This window comes from Varanus komodoensis, unplaced genomic scaffold (genome assembly GCF_004798865.1).
Source record: "Varanus komodoensis strain SLA01 unplaced genomic scaffold, ASM479886v1 scaffold51, whole genome shotgun sequence".
Classification (NCBI taxonomy): Eukaryota; Metazoa; Chordata; class Lepidosauria; order Squamata; family Varanidae; genus Varanus; species Varanus komodoensis.
Window position 1 is genome coordinate 5331872 of NW_025336100.1, and position 14077 is coordinate 5345948.

The 14077-nt window shown below is 44.5% G+C and overlaps 1 protein-coding gene across 3 annotated transcripts in view; it reads right to left on the bottom strand.

The window, feature by feature from the left end:
• Positions 1-14077, bottom strand: part of KCNH6 (potassium voltage-gated channel subfamily H member 6) — a 108004-nt gene that overhangs the window by 63182 nt on the left and 30745 nt on the right. For all 3 annotated transcript variants that reach the window (XM_044447306.1, XM_044447307.1, XM_044447305.1), the window contains one exon: positions 1697-1852. In XM_044447306.1, the coding sequence (XP_044303241.1) occupies positions 1697-1852 (156 nt within the window). The remainder of the gene's footprint in view (positions 1-1696; positions 1853-14077) is intronic.

Sequence of the window (14077 nt, forward strand, 5' to 3'; positions counted from 1 at the left end):
AGCAAGTAGACACACAGAATGCATCCTGGAAGAATTCAAAACAGGTCTGCTGAATTATTCTAATCTAAGACCTTGTCTCTGAATCTAGAGGCATGTTTACACCAGAAAATTGAACTGGTTGTCCTGGACCCTGGAAGGTCTCTTGAAAAAGTTATGTTAAGTAATTCTTAATTATCTCACACAGCTACAATTCTGCTCCATCTTCAAATGCTTTCCCACACACTGACCAGTTCATACAATCATGATGACTGAATAAGCCCTGTAACTCATTGCAGCCACTATACATGCCAGGCAGATTTCTTCAATTACCCACATCAAAGCAGCTTGCTGTGTCATCCAAATCCAGACAACATGACAGCAATCAGATAATTAAATCATGGTCTATGGGTTATTTGTGGGTTGCTGCCCACCCCCGACTCCATGCCACCTGGGTCTGGATAACAGCAAGCACAGCTTCATGGCTACAGTGGCCCTTATTGCATTTAAGGCCCTTAAGCATGAATCAGATCAGGGGCAGCCCAGGAAGGTGTGGCCCTCTTCAGCCCGTGGATATGAGTAGCCTCTGGATTATACCCATATAATGTTCAGGTTCCAACAAAGATTTTGAGATTGGGGTAAACCTTTGCATGAGTGGAGGTGTTCAGGTCTTTTTCTAGAATTCTTAATTTGAGCTGCCTTAGAAGGTTGACTCAGGAATTATTCAGTTCTGTGATCTGAATTCTGAGCCACAGAAATTACAATGAGGGAACCACGTTGCTTGGATCAAACATTGGCTTTAGATTGTTGTGGAATTGTTTATGAAGCATACAGCTAATTTTCACCAACTGCATGATTTCAGAAGACTATATCCATTAAGCTTTCACTGTGGGACTTGCTGTGTCCTGTATCAGAATGTCAGACCATGTGCTGGAAGGGTGGGCCTATGACACTGTGCCAGTATTTAGGGGGATCTGGCTGGCAAGTGTGACAGCTACAATAAATCATGGTGGCTTGTTTCAGCCACAATGATGGTATGAACCAGTTCAGTATCTGAAATAAACATTAGTCTTGCCTGGCTGAGATCAATGGCTCATTTCAGTGGACTGCTCTCTACTCCCATCTGCTGCAACTCCCAGTTTCCCCAGTGATTCCTAGTGCATTTAAAAGTCTACTCCCACATATTGATTAGATGAAAGCAAATACTGTGAGCCCCCTGGATCTGATTCTTTTTCCTGGGAAATATCAGCTAGGCAACATCTGTAATTATGGATGAAAGTCCTGAATAGAGGTGCCTTGGCAATCCACTCATAAGGAAAGACATGACCAGCTCAAAGCATTGTGCTGCTCATGTTACAATCCTTGATGCTTCTCCTCCCCCCCCCCCCCCCCCTTTCCATGAAGGATTGACTTCCTTGTTGCCTCTGTGCAGAAGGGCACATTTTCTTCTCATTAGACTATTTCGGAGCATTCACCGCTTATGCTTGTGGTGTGCTGAAAACCTTCCTGCCACAGGTACCTATGAGACCACGCAGCTCTTAGCAGTAGCCTTGCACAAAAAGAGATATCCCATCTTATAATGCATCCTAAGTTCCAGGGAAAATCCCACATTTCCTTTTGGCAGGCATTCACCTTCCTTATTGAGCAGTGTGCCCTTTCCTTCACTCTCCTGTACTTTTTGTCCTGAGTGCAGGTTTCTGGGCCACTTTGGGTCTCTCACCTGTTCGCCATCCTTGGGACAGTCGCTGGTGAAGGCTCTGTCGGGCACTTTTGGCAATGAGGGCTGCCAGATCCTCAAAGTTCAGGATGAACATGATGACTACCCCTTCTTCATTCTTTACAGGGACCACATCCACCAAGCACCGAATGCATGACGCTACCACGAGAAAGGTAACAGAAAGAGTGACTGTGAGGAGGGTAGCAACAAGACAACCCAGCAATAAATGAATAACGATGCCAACCCCATGTCCTTTGCAGGACACTAGCCATTTTGAGCCTAACTCCCAGTGGGTTCCTCACTATATTATCATAGTTCAAGAAAGAACCACAAGGTAGAAGTGAGGTGATTTTTAGCTATCATTTTTCTGAATGTATTCCCATTTGGTGAAATTAGCACTGGACCACCTTCTGGACATCTGTACTGAGTATAATGTTTGGGTCTGTAGAAGCTGGACTGCAATGGCACGGGTGCAGGATGTTTTATATCTACTCTCTTGTTTCCAATATTTCCAGGCACTTGAACCATCCCTGTGGGTCAGTTCTTGGACAGAAAAATGCCAGGTGTCCTACAGGATGGATAAGATGCTGCTAACCCCAGGTTACCACTTAACTTTGTACAGATAATTCTTTCCACCCTCTGCAATCCTTATGGGAGAGGCTTCAAAGAAAGGGCCTATTCAGTCCCTCTGATCTACTGTGTTAGATCCACAATGCACTAGGGCTGATGTCATTTTTTATGAGAATACAGCCATGGTGTCTTCAGTTTGTAGTCAGTGAAATTATGATAACTGCTTTCAGTGCTTCGTGCATGGTTTGTTTCTTTGCTTTTGACTAGCAGGCAATGAAAGATTTTCAGCCTAGGATTTAGATTTCTAATCCAAGGAGGACTGTTTCTTGCTACAGCTCTTCTATTACCAAATAGTTCTGTCTGAATGAACAAATAAGTAAATCGTTGTCACCAACAACAGCAGCTGATTTGAATGTTTACATACATTGCCAGGTTGTAATTCTCACAACAGTTCTGTAATGTAATTCCTATAGGATAGGAGACTGAGAAATAGTGGCTTACTAAAGCCATGTACCAAATTCTTGCAGAGGTCAGATTGAACCTGATGTGCAAAATGGTATCAGTCACTATGCTCTCTTCACCTGAAAGGAGAATACTCATGCAGAAGACGGTGCGTCAGTGGGCAGAACTAGAACCAGACTGAAATCGCAGGGGAGCTGAGTTCAGCCAGACCTTAGGAGAAATATCTGTGTGGTAAGATATGATTGCCAGTGGAACAGCCTTTCAGAATGGGCTCGTCTTTGCTGGAAGGATTTAAGCAGGGGCTGGGTGGAAACTGCAGAGAGCCTGTAGTGAGCAGTGGATTGGACTGGACAACCATATCTAGGCTAAGTTGCCCATTCAGCTATAACATGGCAGTTTCATAGGCATGCATTCCTACATTCATTCTGTCCTATTTCCGCATATCTGCAATTTTAAACAATCTGTATACAAAAACATATAGAATAGACATTTATACATTTAACACATTTTCTCACTCAACACAGACTTACATTTTATTTAAATGTATGCATTTCTCAACCTACTTGAGAACTAAGATTAACTTTTTGAAACAGATTTTGGAATATTTTCTGAGCTGAGCCTTTTTCTCTCCAGTCAAAATTTGTGCTGCTCAGGGTCTCTACATACACATGGGATTTGCAGTGGGTTATTCTTCAGTGCCCCCAGTCCATGATCCCAACCTGAGCTGCTGCTTTGTCCAAAGATTGTTCCTTGAGTATCCAGAACAGCTCAGTTCTGTCTTCCACTTTAGTGGCCTGATCTCACTCACCCCATCAGGTCATGTGCGCCTGGGTAGGCGGCTGGAGGAGGCTTTTTTTTCCACAGGATATTGGAAACAATTATTGGTGTGAGTCAGGCAGCACGACAAGGCAGAAGAAGTGCAGAAGGTGCTGTTCAGGAGAGAGAGTGGGTTTTTTTTCTCAAAAAGTCTGAGAAATTGCTGCCAAAAAGGCCACAAAATGTGGTATGAGTACAGTAGAGATCTACAGTTAATTATAGAGAACTAATAAATAAATGGAACACTGGCTATTTACACACTGCCAGAAGATAATTTGTGTAAGCTAATGTATAAGTTTAGATGCATATTTAAAAACCATTGCTATACTATAAATACAACTGCAATGCATCTATGCATGCATTGTGCCCTCCCGCCCCTTGAGATCGGTGGCAGAGGCCCTTCTCCTGGAGCCCTCCGTGAAAGATATTAGGAGGGTGAGTACCCAGAGGAGGGCTTTCTCTGCGGTGGCGCCCCACTTATGGAACACACTCCCCAGAGAGGTCCGCCTGGCGCCGTCATTATTTGCTTTTTGGCGCCAGGCCAAGACCTTTTTATTTAAACGCTATTTTAATTGTTGGTTTTATTTATTGATTTTAGATCTGTGGCCAGGATGTCTCCCGTATTTTATGTATTTTGTATGAAGTATATTTATTTATGTGCTGGAAGGCACCCTGAAGCTTATGCGAATGGGGCGGCACACAAGTTGTCCAAATAAATAAATAAATCAATCTGCCACCATCAGTTGGGAAAAACCGCGAGCAGATGACCCATGCTCCTGGGGCAAACTACGGACGGACACCTTCACAGCCCTTTCCTGCTCTTCCTCCTGATAGCTCTTCACCTTGAAACATGGCTTGCAACAATGCCCTTCATTGGCATTGGCCAATGGTAGAAGATGCCTTGCAATAATGCCCTTCATATTGGTGATAACCCTCTGTAAAGTAGGACCTACATGGCCGCTCTAGTTACCCACGTGGTTCTGGTTTTATGATGCCTTTGGCACAATCACCATTTTCGCTCCTCAGTAGAGGATTCCCATTGTCTTTACAGATTCAAAGAACTCCAATCTCCATAATCTGGTAGTTGATATAGCAGATAGATATATTAATTTTCCTCCCTTAGTTAGGTTTAGGTTAATCTCTGGGATGAAAAATTTAATATAAGAAGGGGCTTTCCTTCTAGCATGTTAGTTATCCATGTGACAACTATTATTTGCCTATTTATTTGCACTGCTGTAGCCAGGGCAGGGAAGATAAGAATATCTGCTGCTATACTGTACACCATCAAACAAATGCTTTCACTGGGCCAAAATGTTTTGCATCTCATTTGCCCAGATTTTTGTAATGCAAATTGCACCAACTGGGAAAGGCCTGATAATTAATGTGATATGAGCAGGACAGCAGGCATGGATTTAAGCCCGTTCTTATTATGAACAATTTCTTATTCATGATGTCTTATTATGTGCAGTATCAAGATGCACTGAAACTAGAATTGCTTTCACAGAGCAGGTTTTCATTCTGAAGACAGAAGAGACAATTCTTCCATAGGCGGTTTGAAGATGACAAGAGAGAGCTCAGTTGGGGGTGGGGGGGGGGTGAAATTGGGGGGGGGGGGGGGGGGGGCGGGGGGGGGGGAAGAACTAAATGTTCCTTTTCTCCCTTTTCGTAGCATATTTTCCCAGGTCAGCCTGGTTCCCATCAGTGATGATTAGTCTCTGGTTGTGTAAGGAACAGATTACTTATCTCAACTGATCAAGCAATTGCAAAAGACAAGACTTAACATGCACCACTATGTAGCACTGGCTCTATACTTTCCCTGGCAGTGTTCCCCTCCTCATCAGTCACTTGTATAGTATGAGGACAGAGGATGAGATTGCTTTTGTCCATACAGTTTTAAAGAGCTCAGGTTCCCATAATCAGGAGCAGATGGCCAGTGTCTCAGAACTTTAAATTCTACAGTGATGTCAGTTACATGGTAGGCGCTAAAGAAATTGTGTGTGTGTGTTTGTTGGGGGGGGGGATGGATATAGTTAAATCCTTTCTAAGTCCAGACTCTGAGATTTTAAAATTTATTTAAGAACCAGGAAAAGTCAGGGAGTTCAGTGTAGGAATCAGCTATTTAGGAAATAGAATTTATCAGCAGTGGAACTAGCAATCTCAATGAATCAGTCAATCATTTTTTGTTTTGTTTTAGCCAACATTTAGCAATCCTCAAAGGGTATAAAAATGCTTGTTACAGGACTCCCAACATGTTGCCAGTGGAGTAAGCAATGTGTCTGGGAAAAAAATGGTAATACTATTCAGGAGAGGTTTTGCAATCTTCATAAGCAGCCATTTTTTATACCTGCATCACCTAGCTTCTACTATGTATGGCTGGAACCAAAGGGAAAGTAAATTGAAAGAATTTGAACTTATTTTGCTCAGTACACACCATTAACAATTTCGTGACTCAAGGGGAAAGATAATTGTTCTAGGCAACATGGACTGAGGGGTCAAGTTAAACCTTCTGCTTCAAATTCTCTCCCCTGTACTCCTCTGCCTATTGTTTGGTAGGTTCCTTTTCACTTCATCTGCAACAGGTTCTGAGCTTGCCCTTAGAAGATGGCTCGGAGATGGTTTTGGACCCACTGGGAGATCTCCCAACAAGTCCAAAACCATCTCCAAGTGAGCACGCCACCACCTCCTGCCCGTGTGGTGAGCTCGCGCGCAGGCAGGGGGATGGCGGCGTGGGCCGGATGAATGGGCATGGTGGGCTGGATCCGTCCTGCGGGCTGTAGTTTGAGGACCCATGCCTTAACAGGACCAGCTCATGACTCCATGGTCTCCATGACAACCATGAGAGTGTCTCTATTTGTAACCAGCTCAACTCATAGGGCAGGTGACCGACCAGATGGAGCAAGGAGTAGTGAACACATCTTAGTGAAACGGAGGGGTTCCTACTACCATGAAGGAGACATGCTAAGAAACACTTGCTGGATTTGGAGATGTATGTCAGCTATTGTCCCATTTCTATTTCTGAGTAAAGCGTTCAAGGGAATGATGGCATCTCAGCTGCAGGCACTCTCAAATGAAACTGATAGTTCGGATCCATTTCAGTGTAGATTCAGGTCTGGTTTGTGAATGGGATTGGCCTGTGTTATCCTGATTGATGACTATCAGAATAATAAAGACAGACATGGGGAGTATGACCTGATTACTTCATTTGGGTCTCCTCCTGGCATTTGATGCTGTTGACCACAGTATCCTTCTGAACAGTTTCTCACTTGGGAGCTGGAGGAACTATTTTACAATGTTTCATTTTGTAATTGTGAGATCATTTCCAGGGAATAGAAAAGGGTGACTGCACCTCAGTCCCAAGACAGTTGAACTGGGCACCATCTTATCCCTATGTGATTTTATATCTATATAAAACCATTTGGAGCAGACATCAGCAGATTGGGAGCAGTACATTGATGACACTCAACTCTACGAGACAAGTGAGATCTGGATGGCCCAGAGTACCCACTGCCACCTTCAGTGAGTAAGCCAACTACGCCCATTCCTGGATAGGGATAATCTAGCCCCCAGTGGGCCATGCAATGATAACCTCACAATTAGGCTGCTGCAATGTGGTCAGTTCGGGGCTGCTCTTGGGCCAGATTCAGATGCTGCAGCTGGTGCAGAATACAGCAGCTATGGTGCTCACTAACAAATACAGTAGCCGGGGACGCCCAGCTTTGCTTGCATAAGGCTTGTGCTGAAAGAGTTGCATGATCAGCTAGAGCCGTGGTCATGGTCACGCTATTGCTATGCACTACCCTAAACACGTTAGGGCCAGAAGATCTAGCAGGCCATCTTCACTTATATTTAGCAAATGGATAACTAAGAAAACCATAAGAGGCCTTGGTGGGCATTCCAAAAATATCAAAATGTACATACCATGATGAAAAACCTTCTCAGTAGCAGCACCCACCTGTGCAAAAGTCACTCTTGTGCAGTTTAGGAGGCAGAAAATGCCTCCTTCTGAAAATCACCTGTTCACCCAGGTTTCCTTGGCCTGTAACTAAATTAATGATGCCATTCCATTTTATTATTCCTGTATCACTTGTATTACTACCAATAGTATTATATTGTTTTTAAATATTTATTTTAAATATGATTTTACTATTTCTATGCTTATGGGTTTTTATTGATATTTAAGAGTATAGAACTCATCTAAATAAATAAAACACCAACTTTATTCTGTTTGCACTGGTTGCCTGTAAATTTCTGAGAGTAATTTGAACTTCTAAATTTAACTAAAAAGTCTTATGTGGCCTGGAACCGTAATATCTGACAGGTTCTGATATTTACTTGTAACTGCTGTTTAGTTGTTAAAATTGTTTTTGAATGGTGTACGTTAAATTTTATATTGTGTTTTTATTATATTTTTAGATTATCATTCTTGTAAATGGCTCTGAGAGCCTTGGCTGTTGGCCAGTACAGAGATGAAATAAATGACAGAAAATGAAATTTGCCCTACTTTGTCCACATAATGACACAAGGCAATCAGAAATGGGAATGTTGAATGAGATTCATTCAGTCACTTCAATTAATTTCTTGATAAAACCAGTGAAATGATGCTCCAGCGCATGCTTTATCCATCCACTGAGCCAGTTCGGCTTGCATCCCATTTAGTCTGTGGGTGAGAATAGGATGGCTGCATTCCCATCTGCCCCTCCTGACCTTGATGAAAGGACGAGCATTTAATACCATAAAGTATCGCCATAGTAGTCCTCCCCACTTGCTCAGCAGGATCAGGCTTGTTTCAATGTATTTATTTGTATCATGAGTATTAAAGTAATCAGGGAGACATGGAGGTTTCCAGAAACTGGGCAGGAGGATATGCTGATATTCTTTTGCCATTGTGCTGTTTTGAAATCATTCCCTCCGTCCATCCATTCCTACTTTTCCGGCTAGCCTGTCCTAGCAGTGTTATATAATGGAACAAAGGGCAAGCATCCCTTCAGAGACTCTAGTGCAGTGGTGGCAAACCTATGGCACGCGTGCCACAGCCAGCACACAGAGCCCTCTTTGTCGGCACACGAGCCAAGTCGCCCCAGCATCGCCCCAGCAGCCGAGCATCGGATAACAGCGCACACAGGGGCCATGCACATGCTCGGAAAGGAGTAGCGGCTCCAGATGGTGACCTCACGAGCCGCGACTCATTAGCCACAACTTGTCTGAGCTTTCACATGGATGGTCAGTGCCCTGCCAAGGATATAAATATATATTTGCTTGGACTAGCTGTGAGTTTTAATACATTAATTTTTATTAGCACAAGATTTTAGCTTTGAGTTTTCTTATGCATGAGTTGTTTTTTCTAAACTAAAACCTCAGTATTCAGGTTTTATTGCAGCATTGGCACTTTGCGTTGAATAAGTGGGTTTGGGGCACTTGGTCTCTAAAAGGTTCACCATCACTGCTCTAGAGCAACAAGGGGAACACTTTCAGGAGGGAGCAGCATGCTCAGCGGCCATCACCCCAGTGCCCATGCCACGGCTGAGATGCACTGCCCCGCTTTACATGAGCTCTTCTTCCTCACTTTACCTTGCTTTGGGACCCAGTCCCCATATGTTGTACTACAGGCCCTCTCATCCCCAGTGGACCATTCTGGGAGTTGTACTGCAATGGATCTGGAAGACACCAAGTTGGGAAGGCTGGTCTACAGCAATAAGTGTATTCTTGTGAATTAGGCTCATTTTTATCAATGGCTAGTTCTGCAGGGAGTTGGGTATTTTACAGAATGTCTTTCTATGCATGCATACACAGAAGCAGATTTGTACTGTGGAATCTAGAGCAGTCCAGAAACATGAAAACTCACATTACCATTATAATGTTAAAAACAATAAGCCTCATACCAATGTAATGGAGAGAAAAACAGAACTATTTAAAATTAAACCAAAAAATGAAAATGACAAATGCCCCACAATGCAACTTTCCTCTCTCTGTTGCTGAGAGTGAAGTGTGACTTCAAGCTCAGCCTCCTTCCTCTATTTATTCTGCAATGTGTCTGTTCTAGGCAAGGATGTGCATTATGACTTTTCTGTTCATTCCCCCTGGCCTCAGGGCTTGGCCTCAATCTGCTTGCCTTACTTGCTGCTCTGGTACGGGGGCCAGTGAGGCTAGTAGCATGGCAGTCCCAAGAAGAGTGGAATGGCTTGTCTTGGTTTCCTCTCTTTCCCTGCCAGGCAAGAAGCTCCTTCCCCTCCTCAGAAGATTATGCTGCACCTCACCAGTAGGACTTAGACCCTTGGCCTGGGATGCCTGAGGGTTTGTTGTTCAGGCCTCCTTCCAAGAAGGTGAGGTATCTCACTGTACTGTCCATGCTGCCTTCCCTTCCATCGTGCACGAAATGGGTGTTGATCACCGCTCTGTGTGGAACTGCTTTAGACCTCTGTATTTGAATACCTGTAGCCTTCAGCAGATGGGCTCTTACTACCTGTGTCACAACAGGCAGGTTCACACATCACACTAAGCTAACTTGCAAATAAGACAGCATGCACGCAACAGATGATTGAGCTTACCATGGGTTGTTCTTCCCTTCCTTTGCCCTCAGTCCTCCAGCCAGTCTCATCACATATCCCAGTGTCCTTCATGGCAGACCCTGTCTTATCACTCCCTCCTCCCTTAGGCTGCTATCCCTGTAGGATGGTTGGAAGCAACCAGGTGCCTCAATTACAGTGGTAATGGGTAGGGGGAGGTATGGTGCTGGGAGTGCATGACAATAAAGGAGAAGAGGGGTTAGACGTTTGACTGCTATCCCCATTTCTGGTTACACTCCAGACTGGCTGACTCCTGGCAGCCTCACTAGCCTGCCCTTGGGCCTGTTGGGGATGTTGCTGAATGCCAGGTCAGTCTAAAATAAGACCACGCTCATTCACGATCTGACTGTGGATGAGGGGGGCAACCTGGCTTGCATTACAGAGACCAGGGTAGGGGAAGAGGTGTGGCTCTCACAGTTGTGCCCACCTGGGCACTCTGTTCAGCACCAACATCACCTGGAGGGCCAAGGAGCAGGGGTGGCCCTAGTCTATAGGAATTCATAACCCCTTTCTAGGCTTCTGCAGATCTTGAATGTTTATACCTTGCATTGGGCTCTCAAAACAGATTAGTGATTCTGCTGCTGTACCACGCACTTTCCTACCCATCAGTCTCCCTGCCTGAGCTGTTGGAAGTGGTCTTAGACCTGGTATTGAGGCCCTGCAGAACGGTGGTTTTGGGGACCTCAGTCTTCAAGCCAAGGTCACTTTGTTCAATGCAGCTCAGGATGTCATGGCTGCCATGACAATCATGGGGCTGTCTCAGCATGTCACCAGCCCAGCACATCATAAAAGGTTTTCTTGACTGGACACAGAGATGGTGATTTGGGAGTGGAGGGTTTAACATGACCTTTTTGTCATTGTCAGATCACTTCCTTCTGAGGTTTAGGCCTCTTTTCCTCTCTGCAAGGGTGGGAGACTTGTTAAGATGATCCACCCCCCCCCCCCACCACCCTGAGACTGATGGACTGGATGGTTTCCAAAGGGCCCTGGGAATGTTTCTGGCTGATATGACTGGCATCCCTGTCAAAGCTCAGGTCACTCTGTGAAATACAGAACACTGTGGCCTTTTACAAACTGACCCAGGAAAAGAAATAGTGAAACCCTCAGTGGCCTGCTGTAAGGAATTTGCACAGCACTTTGAAGGCAAAGTTGCTTGGATTCATCACAATTTGGACTTAATGGTTAATGCAGTTCCTTTGGCAGAGACATCCAGAGCACCATCTCGTTTCAATAACTGGAACTCATCCAACAATTGAGGCCTGATGTGTAGACAAGGTGCTTGGCTTGGTCTGGCCTACAACCTGTATGCTCAACCCAGCCCATCTGGTCATACAAAGTAAAAAGTAAGGAGAGGTTGCATCTCTGGGTCTAGGAGGCTATGAACACATCATTGAGAGAGGGAGTTCTCCCAGTCTTGTTAAAAGAGGTTGTAATCAGACCACTCCTAAAGAAGGCCAACTTAGACCCAGAGGATGTCAACAATTATAGACCAGTTGCTCATAACCCCTTCTGGAGCAAGGTGGTTGAGCAGGTGGTGGCTGGTCATCTCCATGCACTCTTGAAAGAAATGGACCCTCTTCAGGCCTGGGTTCAGTACAGAGAATGCCGTGGTTGCCCTTTGGGATGACCTTTGCCAGGAGAAAGATGTGGGGAGTAGAACCCTATTGAATCTCCTGGACCTCTCAGCAGCTTTCAAAACCATTGATCATGGTATCCTTCTGGACTGGCTGGTTGAGCTGGGAATAGGAGGCACTGCTTTGCAATGATTCCACTCCTGCTTGACTGGCATATTCTAGAAGATTATAGCTCTGCATCTTGGCATTTGCTGGTCATACAGGGCTCTATTTTATCCCTCATGCTCTTTGACATCTACAAGACCTGGGAGAGGTCATCAGAAGGTGTGGGCTGAGATGTCACTCAGCTGTACTTTTCTTTATCATCTGATGCAGGTGATGCTGTGACTGTTTTGAATTGTGGTCTGGGCTTGATAATGGATTGGATAACAGCCAACAAACTGAAGTGCAATCAAGATAAGATGGAAATACTGTTGGTGGGGGCTTCTCTGCCCAGATGGGTGACACCATGCCTGTCCTGGACAGAGTCACACTCCTCCTAAAAGATAAACTGGGGGTGCCTCTGGACCCTGAATTATTGCTTGAATTCCAGTTCGATTTGGTGGCCAGGAGCACTTTTTATTAGCTAAGGCTGATCTACCAGATACAACCTATCTGGACAGGCAGAACCTGGCTACAGTTATTCATGCACTGGTAATCTCTTGTCTGGTTTATTGCAATGGGGCTTGCTTTGAAGACAGTTCAGAAACTTCAGTTGGTCCAGAATAGGGCAGCGAGACTGCTGAGGAGGGCTGACAGATACAATCACGTATTGCCAATCCTTTACCATCTCTACTGGTTACCAATTGAAATTCAGGCCCAATTCAAAGTGTTAACACTTGTTTTTAAAGCCCAAATGGCTTGGGACCAAGATATCTAAAGGAATGCCTCTTCCCAGATGTGCCTATCCAGTTCCTTAGATCATCAATGGAGGTCCTTCTCAAGGAGTCCCTCCTCAGAAAATAAAGAGGGTGGCTACAAGGAGAAGGGTCTTCTTGGCACTGGCACCCTGACTCTGGAACAAGCTCCCCAGAGAGGTTTGCCTGGCACCCTCTTTTCAATGCCAGGTGAAGACCTCTTTAGTTTCCTGATATTTTAACTGCTATGTTGATTTCAATATCTACACCTGGTTTACAATCTGCTATTGGTCTTCTATGCTGACCATGTGGATAAATTGTGGATCTGTGAACTTTTACAATGGCATTGACTTTGGATTGTTGGCATGTGGATTTTATTGCCATATTAATTGTTATTTTAATAGTATTTTTATTGTATATTTTAAATCTTTGTAACCCACTCAGGGGGCCTTGTTGGCTGATGTGGTAGGATAAAAACACAAGCAAGCAAGCAAAAAAGAAGCCTGAAATAAATGCGAGTTTTGCATCTCAATCTGTGTGCAGAGGAGCAGACTGCTTTGTTGGGGCAGCATGTTGTCTAAATAAGAATTCAAGAGAAGAATGTGATGAAGGCTGAGAATGAAGCCATGGCTTGCTGCCAATAGACAGTAGGATCCGCTCCCATGAGCCATCTGTTGAAAGGTCAGCTGCCTCTTTTGCTTAATAATTAGGCTGTCAGGCAAAAAGAAGTCACAAAAGGACTCCTTTGTTGAATATCCAGAGGCTCATAGGAAGACCTCTCAGGACAACTAAATTTATTGAATTCAGTGTTTAAATTAATGTCATGCCCTTCACCTAACATTCCAACTTTAATCTCAGAGTTCAAAGTGTCTGGAGGTTACAGCAGGAATGTGCAATGTTGTCCTCCACATATTTTGGACCACAACTGTCACCACCCCTAACCATTGTGTATCCTGGCTTGGACTGATGGGAGTTATTGCCCAGTTGTCTACCCTGGTTAATGGGCTAAGAGGTCCAAATACTAACATCGTTCGAGAAGGACTTTTAGAAGGTGTTTTCTATCCAAAGAATGCAGAAACAGTGCCAGCAGTTACAGCTATCCTCTCTTCTGCCAGTGCCTCTTTCAACTACCTTGCATTCTATCCTTCAACACCTCTGTTCCACACTTAGAGCATCCAGTCATTTGTTTCCACCAGAAGAGCATGCTGACCCCTATGTCAGCACCTCCTCCACCACATCCTTTGCAGGTTATATTTTGAGATTTATAGGAGCTGCCCATGGGGAAAAACAGCACACCTAAAATAGGTTCAACACCATGGATAGCTCCTACAAAGTTCATAATAAAGCAGCAATAGATGAGGAGTCCCACTGACATTGGAGCCACCAGTCACCCTTGGTTCTCATACACCACAAACCTCCTCACCTTTCTATTTACCCATTTGATTTTTTGCAGCAAGGCAAACATTTCAACTCTTGCTGTGATGGCCTCATAAGCAGAGCTGT